Here is a 27593-nt window from a genome sequence, read left to right as displayed (position 1 = left end):
CCAATAGAAGCAGTGCATTTACACTTTCCTTTCTACTTTCATCTGTATTGTGATATATATTTAGGAAGCTAAAATGTTTTTCCTCTTTTATTTAACTTGTAGTTTACGCCTCCTTTACCGATGAAAGTTGAAAACAAGCCTCCACCACCACCACCCAAAACACGCAAGTCCATGATTCCCACCTATGAGAACAATCCGCAATGAAGACCCTCCGGTTCCCCTGAATCCAGAAGCAGACGTCTGTGGTACCATGTATCAGATGTGAAATACACTTCTGAACGTTACTTGTTCCTCTTTTAAAAAATCAGAGTGGAGAGATTATTTGTCATGGTTATCTGGGATTTCTGATTGAACCTGTTTATAATTCATTTTTGGTAGCAAACAATCTAATTTTTTTTTTATTTGGAAATGGACCTCTAGTGTGTATTTATTCAGAACTGCTGGGCAGGAACGTGACCAAAGGTATGTTTGTTTGGTTTGTTGAATGTTAAAATCAGCCTCACATCCATTGGATTACAGTAGTTTATCTCAACATGCATCTGTGCCTTATAAATAGAGATATTTAAAGCTAATGAAGTTCTGTGCACACATTCACTTTGCACATTGCTCATAATTGTCAGGTTGCGCGTTCATGCAATTAAAACGTTTGTAGTTGAACCTCTTTCACCCGCAGCACACTTTGCATTACTTTTCCCCTTAAGCAAGAAAAGACTTGATGCGGTTGTGTTTTTTTCTACTCTAGAGAGCTACATTCGTATACAAAAATTCCAAACATTTAAAAAGCTTGTGAATTAAATTTAATTGGAGAGAGATGCAGTATAAAAACGCAAGCTTTACGAAATGATTTCAAATGTCTAGGATTATTTTTGTCATGATAGCAAAAAAACTGATCAGTTGTGCTTGAATTCTATAATGGTGCATATTGTGTCAACACTTAAAGGAATAGTCTGCTCCATAATGAAAATTTGCTGAAAATATACTCTAATTCAGACTATGCACATTGTAGATGAGTTTGTTTCTTCATCAGAACAGATTTAGAGAAATGAATGCTCACCAATGGATTCTCTGCAGTCAATGGGTGCCGTCAGAATAAGATTCCAAACAGCTGATAAAAACATCACAATATTCCATAAAAATATCCACACTACTCCAGTTCATCAGTTAACTCGTTATAAATAAAACCAATACATCAAGATATTTTTCCTCCATTGAAAAGTCTGTTCCCTGTTCTCTCGTCACATCAAAATCCACCCACATATTTGTTTAAAACTATTATAGACTGTATCAACTTACATTATCTGTGCATATTTCTCTCCTGACTCGGCTAGATTACTTTTTCATTGGAGAAAGTGATATTATGGAATATGGAGTTTTAGACGGAAGCTTTAAGTTAAAAGCGTGTTAATGGTGGATTCGTTTAGAAGATTTTCACTTCACAGGATGTTAACTGATGGACTGGAGTGGTGTGGATTATTGTGATGTTTTAAAAACAGCTGCTTGGACTCTCATTGTGACGGCACCCATTCACTGCAGAGGATCCATTGTTGAGCGAGTGATGCAATGCTACATTTCTCCAAATCTGTTCCCATGAAGAAACAAACTCTTGGATTACCTGAGGGTTAGCACAGTTTTATCTTTTATTCCTTTAAATCTCACTTAGGTACAGTGTGGTACTTTATGGATTGGTAAATTTAGTTTAGTGAAAAATTCTAGGAAGGTTTTAGGGCTTGCTTGTTAATTTACCTCAAGTCAAAATATCACACTTTAGTAGTACATTCACTGTATTTGTATTGTACACTGTATTTTTTTGCTCATTATGTTTTTTTTTGTGTGATTCTAAATTCTTCTTCATTCATCATGATAGAATGCAACTGCAACTTTGGATGTTTTAATTTATTCATTGTCATATTGTTGAATGTGACACTCCAGTTATTACACAAAGACATCAGAATAGTAGGATCAATCTTAAAAGTTCACTGGATGAAAACTACACTGGGTCTGTCAGCGTTAGTGTTTTTTCTTGAAATGGGTTCGTATAATAAGGTAATTTTCATAAAGATTGCATAGTTTTGTACCTAAAAGATTGTGTTTTGCAAATATGGTGATATTTAATTGATGTGCACGCTGAAAATTATTTTTATGCATGAAATATTGTACGTTCTGTATTAAATCGCACAATTATCAGAACAAATGTGATAGAAATTTCACAGAAGTCCAGGGAAAACCAAAACAATTTTTTTTTAAAGGGACTGTAAGTGTAAATATAGAATGTTTCTTTACATACAGCATTATTTAAACTTGAAACTGTAATTTAAGATATGAATGAATTAAATCATTTTTTCTGAACAAAAAACAATGGTATTCTGGCCTATGTGAATCATTTCAACATCCAAACACTTTAGTATAGTAAATGCATGTGTTTTTAAAGTAATTATTTGTGTTTTTCAGTCAAAGTGGACTGTTTTTGCCACCTATAGGCAGAAACCCATGAAAACCAATAGAAAACAACCAATCCTAACTGTTATTTGAGAATTTTTGCACTCCAGTTTGAATAAAAGTGCCAAAAGAAATCTTTCAGTTTCAGAGTTAATAAGTCAAATTACCTTTGTGTAGCCTAAATAAATCATTTCTTTTTAGACCTGACGGTACTGAGATTTGATGCCACTTACTCTATTCAAATGTTATAAATTGCAGGTGGAATCAAATTAAATGAGAAATAATTCTTTCAAATAACCTCAATGCATTTTTTCTTTCCCCTGCTATAAAAAAAAAAAAAAAAGATTATTTCCTAGGGAAAACATATTTGTCCAAATCACTTGTACTGCTAAAAATCAGTTAATCAATGCAATAATCACCACTTCTGTGGCTAGTTTTGTTTTGGGATTTACACTGACCCTGTATTTGGATCAAGTTCATATCTAAAATCATCTAAAATTATCATTATTGCTTTATGCATGCAACTTTATAACCTCATATTGTTAATTTGTATATTCATTAGGCACACCAATGAACTAGTAAAGGCTAAAAGATGATTAAATACGTGACAAACACGTCTTGGTCCAATGTGTTTGTGCTTAAATGAAGAGGAAGCTGTCACAGTGATCTCATTTAAATGATGTTCTTCTTGAGTCGTCTGGACCGCTGGTAATAGCTGGTCATCTCCTGAGTTTACGAAGCCCTAGGATGACATTATGCTCTTGACATGTGTTCTCGCTCAGCGGGCAGAAATGGAGGAGGTGGGTGAGATCCACGCAGCAGCAGCAGCAGATCAAAGCTCTTTGCCGTCCCTCAGGCTGGAGATTACAGACTGAATAATCTCGCCTGTGAAGGTGTTGCTTTTTTATTTAGTCATTTTTTGGAAATGGCACACTAAGTAAAGTATCCTCTAGCCCGGCATTCGTTGCTGGAAATGCTTTATGTGGCTCATAAATCCACATTTCCGTTTTCTTTACATTGGTATTTTGGATGCTGACATAATATATACTGTTTGTGCTGTTCTCTTCTCCGCAGATCTCCTTCTGGAAAGTGTTTAAACGTCACAGTCTCAGCACAGTAAAAGTATTTCCTTTTTTTTTTCCTTCTCAACTATCAACAAAAAAAATGTAGTCAGTAAAACCAAATGTATTTGAATTATGGTTAATATGACAATGTGTAAAAATGAAAAGCAAAAAAAAAACAAAAAACATCCAGAATGCATATATTTTATGTACCTTTCAAGCTGCCTTTACACTTTATATCTTCAACAAATGCACAGTAAGATACCAGAATGTGTCTTTCTTTTCTTCTCCTGTCATGAGGATTTTTTACTGGGCATATATGGTTTGATTTCCAGACTCTGTTTTCTGAGCTGCTTGAATTTCTTTTGATCTTTCGTCTCTGCATCAGGAAGTGTTTTGTCTGCTGGCTTCACATTGCTATATTTTTATATTTATTCCACACCGTTCAACATTCTGAGGTCAGTACATTTTAATCCATCCATCCATCCATCCATATTTTGCATTAAACTGATTTGAATGGTTTACAAATAATTTCTATTCTTTTGAGTATTTTATTCATAAACAAAAACCGGTAAAAAAATTTACCGCAAAAAGGAAAATACCATACCTGCTTTCAAAAATGACAATAACAAGAAATGTTTCTTGAGCAGCAAGTCAGCAATGTTTTCTGAACGAGCAATGATGCTAAAATAAATTGCATCTTACAATATATGTAAATTGAAAACACTTATTTGTAAGTGTAATAATATTTATTAATATTACTACTTTATAGTTTTGGTCAAATAAATGAAAATTATGATCAATAGAATGCAATAGAAGCGTTTAAACAATGGAGCCACACTTAAAATATCTAAATGCCAGTGCATTAGATGAAAAAAATAAATCAAAGTGACCTTTATATTAAAGAATAACACTTTTAAAGAAACAGAAATGTTTTGTTTTGTCTAGTTATTTTGTTAATGCAGTGACATTCAGACATTGAAATTGTTTAGTCTGTTTTATGTATCTACTGTACATTTAACTGTGCAGTGGAGTTTTTGCATCCATTACTCATTTAAATGCTTGCTTTGGTTGTAATGAATGTAATAATTATGACCCCACTTAAAAAATAATTTCTTTATGAATGAGAAAGCGAAACTGACCTGAGCAGAAAACATTTAATGCTCAGTAGAAACGTGTAACACTTCCAACACAAAGCTCTCTCGGAGTACTAGTCTGGAGAAGAAAAGCTGATGAAAGTCTTTCATTAATGTTTCTATGCTTAATGAGCCTCATGATTGAGTCTGTCGAAATCATGTAAGAGCCACTGTGCTGCTTCATGCAAACATGTGCTGAAAGGTTTTGTATTACTTTAGAATAAATAAAAAAGTCATGTTTGATGAACTGCATGCATGTGCTTGCACAAAAGATGTTGCAGAAACTTTCAACACACAAAGGGGTTTCTTTACACAAAAGGCAAGGAACAAATGTTTTTATACTTTATTCATGTGAACCACTGAAAAGTTAGACTAACATGAACCTTTAAGGACTAGAAGAGCAGAATGATTGTGCAAACTTTCATAACACATTGTGCAATAACATCTAAAGCTCAGAGCAGAAAGAATATGCGTTATAAAATCACACTATCTCGGATGAAAAGAAATGTAAAACTGGAAAAAATAGTAAGAAGCTACTACTTTGTAATTTCTATGAAGTCAATTATAAGTTGTGTAATTTTTAATTATATAAATTAAATTGTTTAATGAATGCTTTTATATTTATGATCGCTAGAATTTCTAAAGATTCAATTTTATTTTAAGGTATTTAATTTTCACGTCTCAAGACTTCTCACTGGGTCCCTCCGGAAAAAAAATAGCAAGAACCATATAAATTATATCAACCTGAGCTCTTTTTGATAATGAAATGAATGCAACTATGTATAAATATTTTATAACTTTTATTTAAATGAATTTTAAACACTTATGCCACATTTAAAATGTCTGAATTTCATTGAATTCGATTAAAAAAATAAATAAAGCAAGTGGTCTTTGTTTTAAAGAAAATTAGCACATTAAAGTTTAATATTTCAGTAAAGTTTAGTTGCCACTTGCTTTTTTATTTTTATTTTTATTTTATCCAATTCAGAATCTGTCAGTTGTGTTGTGTCTGCCGTACATTTAAAATCTCTCTCTCTCTCTCTCTTTTTTTTTTTGTTGCATAATTTTAAGATCAAAGTTACGTTTTTAAAGACTCCTCATTGGGTCTCCGGGAAAAATAGCAAAAAGCTACAACTATATAATTTCTGTGTGTTTGATTAAATAAATGCAGCTATTTATAAATACTTTATAACTGATAGAAAGTATTAAGATTACCCTTACAAATAAAGGTTCTTTATTGACATCATTGGTTCCACAAAGAACCTTTACCATCCATGGAACCTTTTCATTCTACAAAAAGGTTCTTTACAATGGAAAAAGGTTCTTTAGATTATTAAAATGTCCTTCACACTAAGAAAAAATGAAAAAAATAATTCAGTGAAAGGTTCTTTGAGGAACCAAAGCTGGTTCTTCTATGGCATCGCTGGGAAAACCCTCATCTGGAACCTTTATTTTTAAGAGTGTATGTAAATATCAATGCATTAGATGAAAAAATACCAAAGCAACGGACCTTTATTTTAAAGAAAAATAGTTGCCACTTGCTTTAATATTTACTTGTTTATTGCAATGCCATTCAGACATCACTTTTTCTGCAGACCATGTGAAGATCTGAATGTCCGGCGCCGTGCAGATTTGGAAGATTTCTCACCTGGTCTCTCTCAGGAAACATAGCAAGAAGCTCCACAACAATATCATTTGTATCTAGCTCAGTGCCCATGGCTGTGCTCATGCGGTTCTGTTTTGACCTCTTCCACCTTTATGCTGCTCAAACAAGGGTACTCGTCTAAAAACAGGTTATAAGTTGCGATCAGTTCCTTCCAGTAGCTTTTCTTCCCGTAGACCAGAACGAACGCGCTGACCGTGGTGTAGATGCTGGCGAAGAGAACGGTCAGGGCCAGTGTGTTCTGCCTCATCAGCACCACGGTCATCTGGGTGAAGATGTCCACGATCAGGAAGATGATGAACACCACCACCATACTGAGAGTCATCTTGATGACCCGCATCTGCGTGCCGAGCTTGGGCCCGTGGGCGCCGTTGGTGCTGGCCTTCATGTCCAGCAGATGTTTGGCCAGGTGGTACGAGATGGAAATGCTGCATTTGACCATCACTATTCCCGGAACGATGTCGGAGATGATCACGTAGTAGAAGATGTAGGCAAGTCCGGTCATGTCGGTGGGCATGATGGAGCCGCAGTCACTCAGCCCGCTGGTGGTGCCGTTATAGTAAGTCAACACGCTCAGCAGTGGGACACAATTGGCGAAACCACTCACCACGATCACCGCCAGGGCCGTGTGGACGTGTTTGACGATGCCCTCCTGTATACGTGTGTAGCAGTGGACAGGCTCCACCACCAGTTTAGTGCCGTAGTAGAAGGTCAGGAACGCCGTGCTCCAGAAGATGATGAACTTGACACTGTAGATGAGCACCAGCAGGATGGCTCCCGCTAAGCTGATGTGGCACACAGTGTCGATCACATCCAGCGTCTGCCATAAGTACGTGAGAACCTGCAGGGAGATGCTGGCCAGGGAGATGGCTGTGATGATGAAGTCGGCCGGGTTCAGTCGGTGCTTTCTGCTCTTCCGGTAGTTCCTCTGGTTGATCAGAAGCAGGTACATGTTGAAGAAAATGGTGAGAATCGCCAAGAAGCCGGTCAGCACCCAGGCTGCCAGTTTGGTCACGGACGACAACATGATTGATCGCCCGAGTGGACGAGTGCGGTGGTCTCAACCTACACATAGGAAAGAAAAGAAATCTCTTTCATACAGTTCTCTATCTGCAGAGAGATTACATTTAGATCTTTAGATCCCCAGTGATCCAGAAAGTGTTCATTTATAAAAAAAATAAATAAATCTGTAATTAAAATGAAGTCAAATAAAAATATTTACCTTGTAAACTTTACAATAAAATAAAAGTTTAATAGAAATAAAAATAAATGAAAGCTAAACAATTTTTTTTTTAAAGAAAACAATAACTGAAATGATAAATATAAAAGGTAAAAAATATATAAATGTATAAATCAATATGAACACATACATGCTATCTTTAGACCTGCGTTATTGTTAACTGACGATATTAAAACAAAGTAATGCTAAAAATAATAACATCACATTTGAAAATCTGAAATATTCTTGGCAACTAACTGAAAATAAGTTTATGGTGAGGTACTAAAATTACTCAAACTGAAATAAAAATAAATTAAAGCTTTTATTTAAGAAAGGAAACAAAACGAAAATGTCAAATAGCAGATAATATAAAATTATGTAAATGTATATATAAAATATATATATGAAATGTAAAATTATGGTGAAGTACTATATCTCAAATAAAAATAAAGCTGAAAAGAAATATATATATATATATATATATATATATATATATATATATATATATATATATATATAAAAACTAAAAACCATTTTTAAAAAGACAAAGACACACTTACAACATTATTTTAAAATTAAAATGAAAACTAAAATAAAAAAAACATAAGCTATTTAAAAAAAGGAGAAAAATAATAATACTATAATAATTTACCAAAATAAAACTGTAAATATACGAAAGTCTGCGAAAGTGGTCAGAGAACTCATCAACTCGAACATTTGTCATCAAAAAAGACATTTCATTTCTTTTCCAGCTGTATGAAGACTAATGGCTCAAATTTAATAGAAACATAACACATCATACACTAAATGAATATGAGAGCATACATTTTCCCTGTAAACATAGACACACTAAAAAGATTTCTAATTCCTTCAAAGATATCATTTAAGTACCTTGTTTTGGAGGCCTTAAATATTTTCTCTCTTCTTCACTGTGCTCAGGCTCCTTGTGCATTTAGGAGATAAAAATACCAGAAAATGATGTTCTGTCATTGTGAAATGCATTCTTTTTTTTAGAAATAGTAAATGATAGGGAGAAAATTGAAGCTGAATTGCTGTGTTTGGTGATGAAAGCTCTTGACAATAGCCGCCTGACTTTTATACGTCTGCTATGAAGCCAGATTTGAAGGATGATTTCATACACTGACCATAACCATATTTAAAGCAGTGTGTTTTATGGCACAGAAGCATGACTAATCATTTTAACCACCATCCAGACATTGTGGTTCAATTCAAAAGGTCGGAAGGTATGTCCTTTTATTTATTCAGATGCACATCTAAACAGGTGCACATGCACAAAAACATGGTCAAATACTGGAAAAAGCGTGATCCAAACACTGGTGTGGTGATCATTCAGCCAGAGTCATTTACTTTCTGATAGTAAGCTTCACGTTGTAACAATTCTACATTCAATTACATGACAAAATGTGTTGGTTAGAGCATTAATGCAAATTAGTAAACTGGCTTATACCCATTTTTTCAACTATTTTTGGATATTTTCTTAGACTGTGAAATAAATGGATAATAAATATATATAATATATAAAGTAAAAAATAGTTTAGTATGCCTAAATTAAGAGGGAAATATAGGAAATCAGCCTTTTTCACACTAAAAATAAATCATTGTGTCAAATATTTCAGGCTGAAAGGATGTAGATGAACATTTATTAAAGGTTGACCTTTTTAAACATATTTTAACAGGGCTGTAGGCACATATCCAGTAGGCTATTGGAAGGAAAGAAACTGAGATTATAATATGTATTAATCTTTGTTTCTATGCCATACGCTGAATGGCATCTGTTCTCAATTATACTGTATAATTGTTCAGATGTGCCCAATGTAAATGGAAGCCAAATCTGGTGGCAGTCGAACTGCTTTGCCTGCACTCATCCTTCCTGTGCTAATGCACCCTGGATGTCCACAGGTTTTATTTGACTAGCACACATTCCACCCAAACACATTACGAGGATACGAGGCGCTGAGAAAGACTAGACAAATATAGCTCTCCTGACATTCACATGCACCATGCGTCTTAATTGGAACATGGCTATTTAACATGCAGCAGATAACGCAGCCAGCGTAAGCGTGCTGCTCTTGATGAACTTCGGTGCTCTCTGTTAATTTTGCTGAAAATATTCGAACACCTCCAGCGGTCCTTGCCTTGAGCCAAACGTCTTCTCGTTTCCTTAGCAACCCGGCAGTCAGTTTCCTCTGATAGTGAGAATACTTACATGACCCTGACATTTTACCCACAGATCTGACAGATTGAAGCCTCGGTTAATCAGGAGAACCTACAGTATTCTGTTTGTGAATCCAAACAACTCATAAACCATGAAAGCTGTCACGGTTATTCAATAATAAATCACAATGCATTCATATAGATCGATACAAAAGTGATTTAATTAGACAAACACACAACTATAGTTCCTTTTGAAAGAAAATTAATGGTACATTTTCATGTCCTCATGCTAATATACTGGAGAAAATTTTAAACTGACTATTTTTTTAAAGATGGAGTCATGCGAATTAGTTTTCTTTTCATCAAGATTTCACTTTGAAGGGGTCATGCAGCTAAAAAGAACATTATTTGGTGTAATGAAATGTGTTCATTTGGTTTAAGGTTAAAAAAACACATTATTTTCCACATACTGTACATTATTGTTTCTCCTCTATGCCCCTCCTTCTGAAATGCATCGATTTTTACAAAGCTCACCGGTCTGAAAAGCGATTTGTGCTCTGATTGGCCAGCTGTCCAGTGCGTTGTGATTGGCCGAATACCTCAAGTGTGTGATGGAAATGTTACGTACCTTAACATACTCTGATGCCTCTGATGGAGTGATGAGACATAAACATAAAACCCATTATAAATGTGATTTAAACATGATTTCTAGTCGTGTCCTCTTTTAGAAGTTTAGCTTTCACAGTGAAGCATACAGCGTCTATACGACATGGCGGTGGCGTCAACAACAATACTACAATGAGAATAAAAGGTACGCCTTCTTTCTTTGTGTGAACATCTCATCTGCGTTATGCAAATTTTCCCACATAGTGATGTAGAGATGTGGGGGCATGTTAGAACGAGCCATTTTAGGGGGGTGTGGACGAGTCTTAACTTTTATAAAGAATTTCTCTTTAGATTTCAGACTTTAGTTTTTGCAACTTTATAGATCTTCTTTATGCACCAAGAGCTTTTTACACTCCAAAGAGAAAGGAAAAATTGACATTGCATCATTTGACCCCTTTTAACTAAGAATTGGTGGATTTTAAGTCATTTCAATTGTGTCACTGTTCATTTAGAACATGAAAAACATGCTATTCATTAGGAAATATTTCAGTTTGATCATTTTGTTTCTCTGCTCGAACATGTTTAATTCAGGGGTGTCCAACCTCGGTCCTGCAGAGTTTAGCTCTGGATAGCCTCAACACATCTGCCTGGAAGTTTTCAATCTGTCTGTTAAGAGCTAGATTAGCTGGTTCAGGTGTGTTTGATTAGGGTTGGAGCTAAACTCTGCCAAGTTTGGACACCCCAGTTTAATTATTTTATAGGTTTTCTTGGTAAAAGTCCATTTCACTAAAAGGTGTCTTACTGACATCATCCTTCATGTAGTTACATCATTTCAGAGGGACAAACTGCAACAGCACCAATTCACAAAATCAGTAGGTATTAATCAACTTCAACTATGAATTATGTGGATTTTGGATTTTAAAACAGATCAAGTAATGTGAAACATTATAATAGAATCAGAATATCAATTTGTTATCCTCTGTATCATCCTGTTAATTTTCCTGCCACTGTGTGAATAAGTCATAATAGCCTAAAACAACACAACACATTTTTTTCCTTAAGTTATAGGGTTCAAATGCTACAGGAACAGGAATGAACCATAAAACAATAGATGAACAGATAAAACCTGATCTCATAGTGTATAATAACAATATCATTTCTGTCAGGAAGCCATTAGTTTGGGCTTTTTGCACTTATTGGATACAGTCACGGTTTACTGAATGCACTTAAGCGATTTTACTGGATTGAAATCAGATATAAACTCTAGAAATTGTCTCAGTGAATCATTGCACAGCCAAAACAAAGTTTAGTAACTCATAACGCACCATTTGTGAATAATGACCCAAACTGCCTGCTGTTATTTTTAAAGCAATCATGCACCAATTTTTTTATTTATTTTTTACTGGTGGGAAAAATATAAGCAAAATCCATTAGATGTACACTGAAAATACCCGAATATGAGGCTTGATGCTAGCAAGAACTTAGCAATGAGCTATTCAACTCAAAACTCCTTAGCAACTGCATAACAGTCTTGGCAACAACCAGAATAGCCATGATTTTGCTCTGGCGTTTATTGCAGACAATCAAGCTGGTGTAAAAATTATGGTTTCAAGAAAAATCTATGTGCTCTATCTTGATTTTCTTTGCATCGAAATATTGATTTTTCGTGTCTAATGAACCTTGGCAAAGAAACTCGTGTTCGCTTTTTGCAATGAAATGCGAATTAATCAGCAAAGACAAAAACACTGTGTATAGTAGCTAGGCTATGTGTTCCTGAAACACGCCGTGAAAATGCGCTTACTTTCATTTCAAACCATTTCATGTCGTTCTCCCACATGCTTTTGATTATCCGTCTAGTCCACCTATTTTCTCATAGGTTATTAGTCAAACAACTCTGTGGAAAAAGTGGAAACAGAGAAATGGATTGGAGCTGAACAGAGCAATAGGCGAGCTAGTGACACTGCAGCCGGGGGGCGCTCGTGCACAACACTACTGCAGTGCATTGATTGACCTGCCTATTAGAGGAAGATGCAAATCAAACAGAGAAACTATTTCCTTTCCATCATCTCCAAATCACTCTGCTGATTGAACTGAATGCTTCTCAATGCAGGTGCATCACAAGGGAAAAATGGTTAACCGAGAAAAAAACTAAGGCCTTTATGAATGCACTCACAACCACACAACACTAAAACCACAGTTATTTTTGTTATTTGAATCAAAATAAATGTTAGCTAAAATAAAATGTGAAGACAATTTTAATTTCAGCTAGCTAAAAGCCAGCACGTCTTTAAGTACAAAAATAAACAGAACTAAAACATTTAAGATAAATAAAAACAAATATAATATTTAATATTTAATATATAAATATAAATAAATATTTTTAGACATACTTAATAAAATAACAAAACTAATAAAAATAACAGAACAAAAAAATACTAAAAGTGACATGAGAAAATAAAGTATAGCCTAATTCAAAATGTAAAAAAAAAAAAAAAAGGTTTCACCTGATTTCATTTTAGTCACTCATAAAACATAAAAAAGTATGGCTGTCATTGCTTGAAAAAAAAAATCTAATTCCATTGTTACATTTTTTTTTTTTTTTACAAATTTAAAACATTGCTGCAGCAGATTAAAGCAGAAAATATTGTATAAATATTATTTTATTTCAAATCATTCAACAGAAAACCCATCGCTGGCAAACAGTCCACAGAAGCTCCTTTGGCAATCAAGTTTGATCTGTCTGAGGTAAACTTCAGTCTGGGACTTGAGGACAGATTTGCAGTCTGGACGAGTCGACACTAGTTGGCAAAAATCAGAGCCAGTTAGAGTTCGGGCAGTCAGGGTTGACAGATTTCACAAAAAATCACACTGTGTGTGGTGGGCACAAGCTCTGTACACACACAACTCATTTTGTTGTTTCAGTCTCTGATTTCATCCAGTCTGAGGACATGAAACATGTTTAATATTTGGAACTGATTTTAGAACACGTTTTGTTTTGTCATGCGTCTCCTAGCAACATGAGTTAAATTAGCAATTTAATATCACGTTATTGAGGTTGTTTCAACCCGTGGATCGCGGGAAGACCGCAGACTTGGCAACACCGGTTAAGCAACTTGAAAGTCTGGTAAATTGTGTGTCAACTAAATATGGAAAAACATTTTATGTGTTTTGGCTGTTTATTTACATGACAATGACATTTGGGGGGGCTTGATAAGGCAGACTTTTGAAAACAGGTTTCAGAGTGCAAAAAGACCCCATTATCGTCTCTGTCTAGCCTAACCTGAAAAAAAAAAAAAAAAAAAAACGCAAATTTGTGATAATGCCAAATGTTGTGCAAATGCATATCATGTTCAGTCATTACATGTTCAGTCTGGCATGTGCGAGTATGTACTTACAGTAAACGTGTATGTGTGGAGGTGTGTAGCTGACATCCTCAACTAGTGACCAGTGTTTTAAAGGGGTCATGATGCAATTTAAATTTTTAATTTCTCTTTAAAGTGTTACAAGCTCTTGGTGCAAAAAGAAGATCTGTAAAGTTGCAAAGACTAAAGTCTCAAATTCAAAGAGATATTCTTTATAAAAGAATTAAAAGTCAACCAAGCCTACCTAAAACAGCTCGTTCTAAAACATCCCCGACTGTCTACATCACGATGTGGGAAGATTTGTATAGCCACCCAAATGTTCATGCACAGAAGCCCTAACGTTTATTCTCACTGTTACTGCTGGCGCCATGTTGTGCAGTTGCTGTGTGTTTCATTGTGAAAGGAAAACTACTTGGTTTATTCTTCCAAATAAGAACACGACTAGAAATCAGTGTTTAAGTTGTATTTACAACTGTGTTCCAGAACAATTCAACCCAAATATTCAAATGTGCGTAGTGCATTTTACGGAGGATGAGGACTGTTTCCTGTAAGAGTAGCATACAACACTGGTGTCTGTTTCTATAAAGTGGAGCAGTTCCAACTTTGCAAGGACAGTCTGGTGCTTCTGACTCACAGTCTGTAAGTATGTTTACATAAAGGATTTGCCACTGATGATTCAAACGTGAGTTTTGAGCAGTTACAGTTGGGTCATTATAATCAGTAATTATGTTTTCACTGGATGTAACAAATGCCTTGTTTATAATGGGTTTTACTGGTTTGTCTCGTCGCGCCGGGACAGACGGCATCACATTATGGTGATGGGCGTAACATTTGCGTCACACGCTGCTTGAGGCATTCAGCCAATCACAACACACTGGATAGCTGGCCAATCAGAACACACCTCGATTTTCAGAATGACGAGCTTTGTAAAAATTCACAAGTTTCAGAAGGCGGGGCATAGAGGAGCAATAATAATGTACATTATGTGGAAAATGTGTTTTTTGAAGCTTAAACCGCATGAACACATTTCATTACACCAAATAATGTTCTTTTTAGCAACATAATATGACCCCTTTAATTTTTTTTATTTAGTACAATCATTGTCATGTAAACCTATCCAAAGTTGTTCAAGTTTTTCTCTGTGACCATTTACCATGTTGGCAAATTTATGATGCCTACAGTAGTGTTTAAGAGTTTTGTATTTCAGCCTTTAGAGGGCGTTTGCACAAGGCAGACTCTTTGTGCCATTTTTATTTTATTTCGTTACTTAAACTGATGTACAAACTTTGGCCTCTTGCTACTTTCAGTGTCTATACTATTCTATTTTAAGGATATATTTAAGGATGTTTTTAGGATGTTGGAAAACTTACAGGAAATTTGAGGTTTCTCCCAGGGTTTTGCTTATTCTCCTCTTCTGACACCTTGTGAAGTTTTTTGTTCCTTGCCTTTGGCTTACCTGCTTGGGTTTACAGAAAAACATACTAAGACATCATTTTCTTTTAATTAAACTTCCAAACGAGGACCTTCTGGAATTTGAGGCATTATTACTGTAATATTTTTCAGCAAAGATGCTTTGAAATGTCGTCCATTGTGAAGAGCGCTACATAAATAAATTTTACTTAAGGTGGGGAACAGCACTGGGACATGTCATATTGTTTCAAAATATCTAGCTCTTCCTGAAAAGAAAAAAAACCCTTTACAATCAGGTCCTTTAAACAGCTCCGATGATAGAAACATCTCCTATTAAAAATTCACATATGGGTCAGTGGGCATTATTAATTCATTTTTTAATTTATTTAAATAATCAAATTTTGAACATTTGTTAAAAATGTATTCAATTCAATCAATCGTTATTTTTATATAATGCTTTACATAATATAATCTGATGTTTACACGGGTGATTATATAAAAACATAACCACTCAGATGACTTTCTAAATCTTTTACTTTCAATCTTAAAAGACTGAATTTATTGTTACAGTATATTCAAGTTAAAAGGTTTGTTAGTTTAATATATTCAAATTATTACCATGACCACATTTGATCTAAATGCTTATAAAACAATCATACAAAAATTCATCAACACAAATACACAGATATATTAGAAGATCTCTATCCTGAACAACAGGAAAATGCACATGTGAGAATGTACTTCTGTGCAGTTTTAATGTCCTCCAATCTTGCCACGGTCTTGCTCAGTATTGCATCTTTTGAGTGAGTCTAATCTTTTCAGTGCTGTGTCCCCTGGCAGGACGTCAGTGGTTATACGGGGTATCCATATTTGCTGTCATAACTGAGCGGAGGCCTGTGATCAGATGCAAGCACGCTGGCATCTCTTTGGACTCTGCCGCGTTCTGTGTGGGTGCTGCTGCGGCCCGATCCGACCCGTGAGACATCGGCTTTGCCCACAGAGCTGTAATGGATCCCCGAATGGACACGATAATTTAGTATAGAACGGAAGCTGGAGTTACGGCTGCCTGGGCGACTCTCTGGAGCTGCAGCGTCCTCCCTAAAATATGGTAGTGGAAAGAAACATGTCAGTTGATGTTATCCAAATGGAATATTTACAGTATAGCCGCAGTAGAAAGAGGTCGCATACATGTATCTGTGACTAATCCAGTTGAGAGCATCACTACTGGGTGTGGTTGTGACTGATGAGTAACCAGTACTGCTGATTAGTCAGAAGGCTTTTACCCATGATTTGTTGTGAAACATTCTTCAACTATGATCTACTTTCGCTGCTGAAGGGAAGGTTATGAGCATGTAGTCAGACTGTATGCCAGTGTTGAGCCCATTCAAACCGCTCACGTTTTTGAGACAAAAAGACTTTGAATGGAATTTATAACCCCCACCCCCCACCTCTAATTATTCTAATTATTTGACATTTCTCAACTTATTTTGATAAGTTACATGAAATTCTAATTTGAATGTTTAATGTAATTTGAATTGAAATGACTTGTACAATCAAGTTGATTATGCTTAAATTTCCTCTAGCAACTGAATTTAAGTTTTTAGGTTAAATATGTGGAAAGCCTTTGTTGTACAAAAAGGTAACACTTTAGATTAGGTAACACCTATTAGTTGCTTATTAGCATGCATATTTATAGAATATTAGCCATGTATTAGTGCTAATTAAAAACATATTAATACCTTATTCTACTTGACCTTGTTCTACATTCCTAATCTTACCCAATACCTAAACCTAACAACCTTACTAACTATTAATAAGCAGCAAATTAAGAATTTATTGAGAGAAATGTCGTAGTTAATAGTTAAATAGTGTTACCTATTCTAAAGTGTTACCAAAAATGTAAACTAGTGCCACAAAGTTTTTGCGCTTTATTGATTTTCACCCTTTTTAAGCCAACATTTGCATATTTAAAAAAGTTTTTTAGAAACTTGTGACAAAACAGTGCAAAGTTGTCTTAATGCACTGCGATTAATCAACTGGTGGAGAATGGAGATATCTATTAGTTGACATTTGTCCCTATTCAACTGCGATGTCTTGCGTTGATATTCTGGACTTGAGACAGCAAAGGCATTAATAATGCATGTTCACACTTTGCCTTATAATTAAAAATTATATATAACTAGAACTTCTTGTGGAAGTGACATATGGTGACATAAGCCATGCTTCTCCAATCACCCTCCCCTGCAAGCTTTCGTTCATCTGCCTCCATTTTTAAATTCATCACCCACATCTCACCTTTCAATCAACCACCAATGCATGCAGACAAAAATATATTCTGGACTAGAATTCTTTTCCAAGAATTAAAAATTATTTTCATCATTTTATCAAGTATTTCCCTTGTTTTAGTTCAATCGTGGCCACAATATAAATTGCAGCCATACATTGTAGCCAGATTTAACTGTTGGAATTTATTCTTAATTTGGGGCCATTACTTCAGTTTTATTGCAATTTAAAATAAACCAAGAAATATCTCACCTGATCTCATTGGCAATCTCTTTTTCATAGCGTCGCTTGTTGCAACAGCAAATCAGGAGCCAGATTAGCAAAAGGAGGAGGAGCAGCAACAGCAGTGCACCAATCACAGCTCCAGCAATCACTCCCGCTTTATTCGTTGCTAGAGATGAAAGATTTAGATAAAAGACAGATTATGCAGTGGCTCATGCTTAACCCGAGAAACAGTTAATCTGAAGTTTCACAAAATATTCAGTCTCACGAAATCATCTGGAGAATAAATAGGTTTATGAAAATAACGTGGGCACAAAAACTCTTCATATTTCGTTCAAGGACACTGCATGATGGCCTCTATAAACAGATAAGCTTCTGCAGTTACCCTGAATATGAGGTATGAACGCTGAACAGAAATCTGCTGAATACATAAGAGAATGTCTGGATTTCTAGATTTAAGGTGATTGGCATCTGCTCCTGTTGCATCAAATTTCTTTTTAGGTGTGTTCACAGTGTTGCACATTAAAACCAATCACACACGATTCTTTTGAGCTTATGAATTCAACAGCCAATCAGAGGCATTCAGATGAGTCATCAGTGAAACACCTGAGTTGTGTACAGTGTGCACATTCGCTGACTGAATACTACACTCTCGTGAATACTCATCATAAACAAAATAAGCAAATGTACGTACCATGTATGTAAGAATGTATACAGCCTCATTGATTATAATGGGATTTTTTTTTTAAGTAATAGACTGAAGTCAGTGACTGATAATCTAAATGTTCTTTGTTCGCTTTCTGTATAATTCATGCGCTGTTAGAATAACCATGCATGAAAGCTTTATAATTAGTAACTTACAATGCTTTGTATTAAATTGTGATCACATTAAATAAGTGACTAAATAAATAAGTAAATAAGTGACTGCAAAATGACTAATCGGGATTAATCGCATTCAAAATAAGTTTGTTTACATACTATCTGTGTACTCTGTATATTTATACATGCATACATTATATATATATATATATATATATATATATATATATATATATATATACACATACACATACATACATACACACGTACACGCGTACATATTAAGAAAAACATTTAGATTTATATATAAAATGTATATATAATTTATATTAATATAAATAATAATAATAATAATAATAATATAAATTGTATTAAATACATAAACATACACATATTTTTTTACATACGAGTGTGTATTTGTATATACATAAAAATATACACAGTGCACACACATATAGCATGTAAACATTGTGATTAACTGTTATGCAGCCCTACATTAAATAAAAATTCAATGACATGACACCAATATCTGGCTCTTGAAGACTAAAAAGACAGGTTTATGGTGTAATTAACATTAGGCTACTTTAGCCCTACCCTGGAGTTGGTTCACAGGTTTAATTCTTTCTTTTGTCTTTCTGTCAGAGACATGACACTTGATTTGACATGTTGTTGTTTGATGCGCTCACTTTGACGTTAAGTGAAGCTTAGGTGTGATGATACATTCCGGACCCACCCATACTTACGGTTATATGCTTGAAGGGCGTATGTGCATCGTTCAGTGCCTACTTCATTGCTGACCTCACAAAGGTACCTCCCTGTGTAGCTTTCACTGTGGTTTCTGATCAGCAGCTCTCCGGTCTGGGGACCTTCAAACAAAAGAGCCATTCAGAATGTGCAGCCATTGCAAAAAGCCCTGCAGCATCGTTTACAGCAGATTGCACACAGAAAAACTTGTTTGGTTGCCATGAGGCTCAAAAAATGTTTTTGTTTTCATCTACAGCAGCTGTATTTGGCTTGACAACGCACAGGCCTGAAGCTATTCAAGCAGTACCAAATATTAAACTTTCACTTGAAGTATTTACTGAGTAGTGTTGCACTAGACCTGCGTTCACCAGTGGGAACTCACTCTGTGTTGCGGTTGGTGGCAGGTTTCCGCTTTCTTTCGTCCATGTATATTTTAGAGGAGATGAACCCTGGGAAGATTTGCAGCGGAGGGAAACGGTTCCACCCTTCTCCTCGCTACCTTCCACCCAGCATTTGGGGGGCGAAGGTCGTACTGAAAGAAACCATAAGAAAACAATCAGACGTGATGGACCAAATCACATCACAGATGCATGGAGCAAACAGATTTGTTTTGAACCCATAACATGTACTGGGGCTGGACAGTATAAAACATATAATATATTTTTTCATTTTAATTTGACATTTGACATACATGCTTGAAATACACATAACACCTGACTGCATGCATTCTGGTGCAACTCATCAGTTTTAAAAAATCTAAATTATTCCTCATAGATAAAATCAAGCCATACTCATTTGTTTCCCCCTCATATCAAGTTTCACAAATGCGTCACATTTGAGGAAGTACAGCAGGCTGTAAATGCACTTTCATGTTGACACTCATATTTGCGAGTTGCGAGACAAGGAAGGACTATGAATTTTGTGTCACGATGTATAGAAAACTGAATGGCCACATGGAAATATTATTATTATTTTTTATTAAAAGCATTGCATGATTCACAATGCTACCTAATTGTGTTGCTAGCAAAACCATCACAAATATATTGTGAAAATATTCAATATATTGTTTTTATAATTAATTAAAACTATAAAACCATAAAAAAATTAAACTTAAAAAATTATAATCTAGTTGAAAAATAAATATTTAAAAGTTTATATATATTTTATATATTTTATTATATTTGAGTTAGTTTATTTTATTAAAGTTAGCTGCCAGGGTACCATTTCTCATTTTCATTTAGTGTTCTTTGTGTTCTAAATTAACTAAAACTTAAGTAAAAATAAATGAAAAGTAGACATTATAAAATATAGACAGATTAAAAATCCCAAACTAATGAAAAATAAACACATTATATATATATATATATATATATATATATATATATATATATATATATATATATAAAATATACACACACACAATAAAAAATATTGATAAAAACTAAAAATAAAAAGTATCATTATTATTTTGCTATTGCTATTATTATTATGGATATTGTTTTGTTAACTGGAGGGGAATAATTTATATGGATCAAAAGCGTAAAATATTTTACATGGCTGTACAACTATTCATTAAATGCTCATCAAGGCTGCATTTATTTGATCAAAAATACAGGACAAAATGTAATATTCTGAAATATTATTATGATGTAAATAATGTTTTTCTTTTTTTTAGTATACATTCAAATCTAATTAATTCCTGTGATCAAATTATATATATATATATATATATATATATATATATATATATATATATATATATATATATATATATATATATATATCTCAAATAGAAACAAGCTAGTCTAAAAATGAAACTATTCATAGAATCATTGGATTAAAAGCTTCCAGCACTGAGCCGGTGGGTGGAAATCATTGAGTCTCTAGACAGAGGAGGTGGCAGGGTTGGGCCGAGATTAGCAGAGGAAAACAGACGTGAACAAAGAGCGTCCACCCCACCTACCATTTCAGTCATGTCATCATAAGCGACTGGATGAAAGGGGCAGGGAGAACCGGTAAAACAGAAACCTGGCGGCTTGACAAGAGTATCAGAACCGGTCAGCAGAGTCACAGAAAGAGCACATCCTCACCCAGCACTACTAAAGTGACTTTCCTCGAATCGATGCCGGGTGTCTTCTTCACTTTGCACTGGTACGTGGCTGTGTCCAAGACCTTGACGCTGGTAAGGTTGACCGATGCGTCGCTGCGGCTCGGGTCGCCAACAAACTTAAAGCGACTCATCAGGTCTGGGCTTCCTAGCTGGAACTGTTTCCCTCCAGTGTAGGATAAGATCTATCAGACAGAGAAACACAGCTCAGTGAGTCTTATCTAATAAAACAGGTCTAACCACCTGCCGGCATTAAGACACAGATTTCTTCGAATCTCCACACGCATCCCAGAAAAACCTGAGTTTGAGCGGTTCGGACAAGGTAGAAATGAGAGGAAATGACAAAAAATCCATCAAGATGATACGACTGATGAGAAAACATTCCTACATTCTTGTCTTATCAAAAACAACAGATGTTACGTAAAGAACAGCATGCTTTCTTCACACCTTTCTTCATTTATAGTTCATTGTCATGCAGTGTGACAAATATTCCAGTCTCTCAGCTAACACGAGTTTAACTTTAGTGCCAATAACATTAAGTCAAAGTCAGTGTTATTTTTAATGATTATGATGCTCTCATTTTTTTTTTTTTGGTTTGTTATTTTAACAGAGGTAAGCGTGTAATGCAGGAATTCCTTGGTTTCGAAAATCAATTTTGAATTTAAATTCTAATTGGAATTAAAAGACGTTTTGACATTTGTTTTTTAAACACCTATATAGTTCATTCACTATTTTCATTGTATTTTATTATATTTAAAATATCATTAAATTGTAATTGATTCAGTTTTATTAAAATTTATATTAAGTAAGTAATTGAACTCTATATATAATTTATTTTATTTCGTTTATTTCAAGTATCCTTCTAGATTTGGTTAACTCTAATACCGATATTGTTGATGTACTATTAGTTTATGAATATTTTGAATTAGTTTTTAATTCTATAATTTGTGTGCTGCACTTTTGTCATTTGTATTAAATAAAAATAAATCGAATTGTGTTATATTGTAACACACACATACACAGACACCCACACACCCACACACACACACACCCACACCCACACACACACACATATATAAAATATTGGTTTTAGCTGAAAGTAATGAAAATAACCTTTATATGAGTATATAAAAGTGATTTAAAGATGCTATTTAAATAGATGTGGGTTCACATTGCCAATTACCCTAATGTCTTCTAAGAAACTTCTTTAGAAGTGTATTTTAAGCACATTCTGATGCTTTCTAAAGACGGAAGATCAATTTTCATCTTTGCTATTTCTCAAAGATGCTAGGACCAAGCCTGAGTATCAACACAGAATGTGCTTGAATGTGCTCAAATCTCTATTCTGTATTCTCAGCACTCTCTCACCAGCTCATCTTTCTGGGTCATGTCTTGACTGACGCGTGTCCACTCAATGTCCAGGTCTCCAGTATCCGCAGCATCCAAGGTGTATGTGCAGCCCAGAGTAACACTCTCCCCCTGGGCTTTCTTGAGGGTCTGTGGTCCTGTCGATGTCACCTGTACGGCCAAAGCTAAAGGTTCACAGAGTGAGAGACACACAGAATAATGGATTAATGGTCAACAAGTCAACAATTCAGTGGTTCTCAAAGACATTGCTTAAAGCCAGTAAACATTTCTATAGTTCTGTCTTTACTTCTCACGACTATATGTTCGATTGCATTTTAGCATTTCCATTCCAAACCATTTTTCCTATCAGAACTGATCTATTGTAATTTACCAATTGAGAACCCCTGATGCGAAGCATTTTTGGCACATCGATTTTAAAGAGCTCATATCCTATGCTTGGTTTGAAAGTCAGAGTTTCTTGAACCAAAAACAGATGCAATTTGTTTTTAAACCGGGTGCTTTTGCAACACGTTCTCACTTCCAACTCGTCACATATTGATGCTTGGTCCGGACCCCTTGGCGTCCCTTTTTGGTGTCCTCCATTGCTTTTAGTGCTGTCAAACAATTAATTGCATCCAAAATAAAACTTTTTGTTTACACAATATATGTATGTGAACCGTGTTTATTTATCATGTATATATTAATTGGGAGTGAGAACGTGTTGGCTTTTGCAACCAGACATTTAACATCTTTTGTGACTGGCTAACCTCTTTGCACATCAGTAGAGCTTACACGTTGTTGATTAGCCTTTTAATATATGAACGTGCTCATAGTTATGATGCCATTTACTGTGATGATGTCTGAAGAAACCATTTTTTTGCATCTTAATTTCAATAATTGATGAAGAAGTGGCATGACACCATTGCACTTTCAAAAACAGATCAAGAGGGGAATTTGGTATAATGAATCACGGCTGCTAATAGTGCAGTTTATTTACACATTCTGTTCTGTCTGTGATCTGAAAATCTGCTAAGTGCAATTTCCAATCTTGCGGGTTGGTTTCGAGTGCTAAATTGTGGAAGATGATGGCGCACAGACCAAACTGTGACAGTATGGATGCATCACTCTACCGCCGCGATCCATACACCATCCATCGGCTCTTTAAATGCTGAAAGTGCACTTGATGACATGCTGAATCTGGATATATGGCTGCTTATAACTCTCTCTTCCATTATTTGATCAATTATCTGAGCCATGATCACTAGATACTTCTTTCACAGACTAACAGCATAGCATTAGCCGCACCAAGCAGAATACTGTAAATACAAAACATTCTATATTAAGCCTAAGTTCCATAGCAAAGAGGCATGTTTTCTCTGAAAGCAAACTTGATGCTCAGGGTGTAATGCTAATTTTGTGTGTTGTTTGTGAATGACACTTTTTTTGATTAGCTTTTGTCTAATAAAATATGTTCTAAGAAGAATAATTTTTATGAATGTTTCCATTAGGTTATAAAATCATTATTTCTGAATGTTTTCTAAATATTCTGAATATACAGTTGATGTGAACGAATGTCTAACTAAAGCGTTTCACACACACACACACACACACACATGCACACAAACTGATCATGAACAATGTATAGATGATGTTTTTGAGAATATTTAGAGCTAACAAAAATGTTTTACCGATGTTTTGCTAATGTTCCTGATAAGTTATAAAACATTTTTTTTTTAATTCTATTTGAACGTTTTAAAACGTCCATTTTTAAATAATGTTTTTAAAAACATTTATTTATCTTGGTTATACAAATTAAATGAACTTTTTATACTTTTTATACTGTAGCAACATAAAAAAAAATGTCTATACCAAAACATTTCTGAAAATAAAAACAGCCCATGAATGATTTATGTTTTTTGTGCTAACATCCTGAGTACATTCCCAGTTAAAAAAATATATTCTAAGAAAATTTGCTAACATTCCCAATTATAAAAATTGTATTTCTAAATGTTCTCACAATGATATTTAAAAAAAAAAAAAAATGCTTATATATATATATATATATATATATATATATATATATATATATATCTAAAAGCATTTAAAAAAAAATTATATACATATTTGAATTTTATATATAATTTTTTTTCTTGGTTATGTGATCGAGGGGAACATTAAATTTGATCATTTTGGGAACATCATAGAGAACTTTTGCATGTTCTCTGAACCTTCTGAAGTTAAATTAAAGTGTTAGATGAATGCCAGACTAAGACATTTCAGAAAAAAAGAAGAAAAAAAAATCCACAAAATATGCATGTAAAAAAAAACAACAACATTATTAAAGTGATTATTAAGTTAACATTAGTGGAAGACCGTTCATCATTTTGAGAGAACCTTGCCAGTCCCTTGTCCAAAGTTCTGAGAATGTTTGTAAAATTTGCCAAAAGGCCACTGCTGTCATGGTTACACAAATGTAATCAAACAACAACAGTTTACTGTCATCAGAAACTGACTGAAGGAAAAGACATGATGATCTCTGCAACGTGAACGGAAGAGCTCCACAGTCCTCAGATACTCCTGTCAGTCTTTGTGTCTCAAAATCACCAAAAACTGCTTTGAGTACAGATGAGCAGTCTCTGCTAGGGGAGTCTGCTATTTATTTATTTTTTGGGGAGATATGCTACAGATTGTCACGTTCGTCTTGTTGTTAGCACCACCAAAACAACAGAACATGTCAGACGACTGTGTCATTTCTGTTAGTACTGTGCATTCACACAAAACACAGGGAGTGTCTGTGTGATTTATGGATCGTCTCTCTCAGCTGGAATAAAGACAGTCCAAGCATGAATGTGTTGAGCAACATGCTGGGTTAAAACCCTGAGAGCATCAATGCAATGCAATACAAAAGAAAAAAATAAAATCACACATTTTCATGCTCTATCATTTCAGTGCATTTAATACACTGCAAATCTCGCTCACAGATAATGAATGACCTTATTGTTTTATGCACACTACATCTGCTGCTTTTTAAAATCTGAAATGCATTATAAAAGATGGCGGCGCGTCCACAGGCAGCGGCTTCTCTCTCTCCCGTCAGAACTGTGTTTTTGTGTTTTTTTCGTCTTGTGTGTTGCAGTGTTTTTATACGTCTTCATTGCATACTGTTGTAAAAATACAGTGTATTTTTATGCTCTACTGTGTTATCTGTATGTACCAAGGGTCTGAGACTAATGCAATTTAAATTCTCTGTATGTATGTACTGTACATGTGGAAGAATTGACAAAAAAGCAGACTTGACTTGACTTGAATGACTTTACAAGTGCATTGAAGTGAATCTCAGATCAAGTAATATTCAGCGCTAGAAAGTGGAGTGGGAGGCCAGTGTAACTTCTTAATATGCAGGGTTAAGTTATGCATACCATGGTCACACTTAGACTGCTGTAGAAACTCGATACAGCTCACACAAAGTGAAAAGAAAAGTGACCTTTAACACAGAAAGCCCCCAAAGAGACTGTTAAATAAATTAATAAAAGTAATATTTTACACACCTGCATGATTCAGACACACTGCAGTGATGTATAATGCAGCCAAAGGTAAGGGGGAGTTAAAGCAGAACTTGCTCATCGCCAAATGTCAGCTTCTCTCACAGAAAACCTGGGGGGAAAAAGCACAGACTGTCATTGTCCCTCGCTCACTGGACACCTCATTTGCAAGCGTGAATCATCTGACTCTGATAAGGTTCTCACATATGGCAAATTCAAATGTCATTTGAGCTGAAATGAGATAGTATTGAGTTTTGATTCAAAGGTGGAAAAAATAAATCATCTATCTATCTATCTATCTATCTATCTATCTATCTATCTATCTATCTATCTATCTCTATATATTATATGATTCAAGTGAAATATATATGACAGACACATTTTTTTTTTTAAATATATTGTCTGTTTTATGAGAAAAAAATCTATATTTTATAACATTTCTGTTGAATAATATATTTTTTTTCTTGACTATTTTATAAAAGCTTAAATATCTAAAAGCATGTAAATAAAATACAATACTATATCATTACAAAAAATAGAACTATTTAAATTATTTTTGAAGTAGCATTAAGCACATTCACTATAGATTCACTATAATGAATTTTATATATATATATATATATATATATATATATATATATATATATATATATATATATATATATATATATATATAAGGATATTTTGACGAGATGGGCAAATCCAAACATCTCAAACACTGTCTGACTGATGTTTCTGCCTATTACTATTTGCATGCATGTATAAAATGCAAATCACTCAAGAGAATGCCAGTTCATACAGAATACGACTCAAACATTATAATGAGGTAGAGTTATCAGAAACAAAGGACTCTCAAACCACAGAAACTGTGATTGTTATCTTTATGTTTATAATTTTACATAAAGGAAGAAATCATGTGGCAACATAGATGCCAATAAAACACACATTAATTAAACCTTGTGGAAGAGAGTCCCCTAAAAAACTGAATAGAGCTTAAACATGTACTATACACACACACACCTTTCAGAATGAAATCAGGCTGCTTTTAATTCAGTAAGCCTTATTTGAGCACTTGCTTGCTGACGGTCTACAGTAATCATTTCAGTCTCATAAGAAATTAAATAAGCCAGAAAAACTAATTAATGGAGGTCAGAGCAGGCAAGAATTTCATCTCTGTTAGCTTTTATAAAGGGCAAAGTCCAAACTGCAGTCCTTTCTATCACAACAAGTTCTTTTGTTAACATACAGCTTACATAACTTAAAAAAAAAGGATTTCTGAGAAACAAATAAAAATTACCTTTTAATGGAACAACCAAATGTAGCGTAATCCAACAAACTCGGCAGTGCTATGAGGTGTTTTCTTTGCTAGTTCCTCTATCCAACTCTCACTCTCACCTGAAGCAGGTAAACAGGTGTTTCCTCTAAGGCTCCGCCCCTCAGCCCTCCACCAATCACAGCTTG

At 34.5% G+C, this 27593-nt stretch overlaps 3 protein-coding genes across 3 annotated transcripts in view; 1 reads left to right on the top strand and 2 right to left on the bottom strand.

The window, feature by feature from the left end:
• Window positions 1-2629, top strand: part of LOC127963329 (dedicator of cytokinesis protein 5) — a 64078-nt gene extending 61449 nt beyond the window's left edge. Inside the window, exon 51 of the mRNA XM_052563175.1 lies at window positions 103-2629. Coding sequence (XP_052419135.1) covers window positions 103-204 — 102 coding nt within the window. The 3' untranslated portion in view covers window positions 205-2629. The remainder of the gene's footprint in view (window positions 1-102) is intronic.
• A 3497-nt stretch (window positions 2630-6126) lies between these two features.
• On the bottom strand, window positions 6127-8566 carry LOC127963331 (uncharacterized). Its single transcript, XM_052563178.1, has 2 exons — window positions 8407-8566; window positions 6127-7361 (listed from the first exon to the last, which is right to left on the bottom strand). Exon 2 carries the CDS (start codon window positions 7321-7323, stop codon window positions 6340-6342), a length of 984 nt encoding a protein of 327 aa, XP_052419138.1. The 5' UTR covers window positions 7324-7361; window positions 8407-8566; the 3' UTR covers window positions 6127-6339.
• A 6862-nt stretch (window positions 8567-15428) lies between these two features.
• LOC127963330 (coxsackievirus and adenovirus receptor homolog) lies at window positions 15429-27573 on the bottom strand. Its single transcript, XM_052563177.1, has 8 exons — window positions 27430-27573; window positions 26139-26244; window positions 22612-22775; window positions 21227-21428; window positions 19519-19668; window positions 19136-19258; window positions 17604-17742; window positions 15429-16166 (listed from the first exon to the last, which is right to left on the bottom strand). Exons 2-8 carry the CDS (start codon window positions 26212-26214, stop codon window positions 15920-15922), a joined length of 1101 nt encoding a protein of 366 aa, XP_052419137.1. The 5' UTR covers window positions 26215-26244; window positions 27430-27573; the 3' UTR covers window positions 15429-15919.
• Between the last annotated feature and the right edge of the window lie 20 nt (window positions 27574-27593).

This window comes from Carassius gibelio, chromosome B8 (assembly GCF_023724105.1).
Source record: "Carassius gibelio isolate Cgi1373 ecotype wild population from Czech Republic chromosome B8, carGib1.2-hapl.c, whole genome shotgun sequence".
NCBI classification, from domain to species: Eukaryota; Metazoa; Chordata; class Actinopteri; order Cypriniformes; family Cyprinidae; genus Carassius; species Carassius gibelio.
The sequence above is the reverse complement of the archived record's forward strand: the minus strand, read 5'-3'. Positions and strand labels throughout refer to the sequence as shown.

Coding starts and splice junctions, on each gene's coding strand:
- LOC127963331 (XM_052563178.1), bottom strand. CDS start 7,323: ATGTTGTCGTCCGTGACCAAACTGGCAGCCTGGGTGCTGACCGGCTTC.
- LOC127963330 (XM_052563177.1), bottom strand. CDS start 26,214: ATGAGCAAGTTCTGCTTTAACTCCCCCTTACCTTTGGCTGCATTATAC. Junction 19,669..21,226: donor AGTCACTTTAGTAGTGCTGG/GTGAGGATGTGC, acceptor GGTTTCTTTCAG/TACGACCTTCGCCCCCCAAA. Junction 16,167..17,603: donor GAGATTGCCAATGAGATCAG/GTGAGATATTTC, acceptor ACCATATTTTAG/GGAGGACGCTGCAGCTCCAG.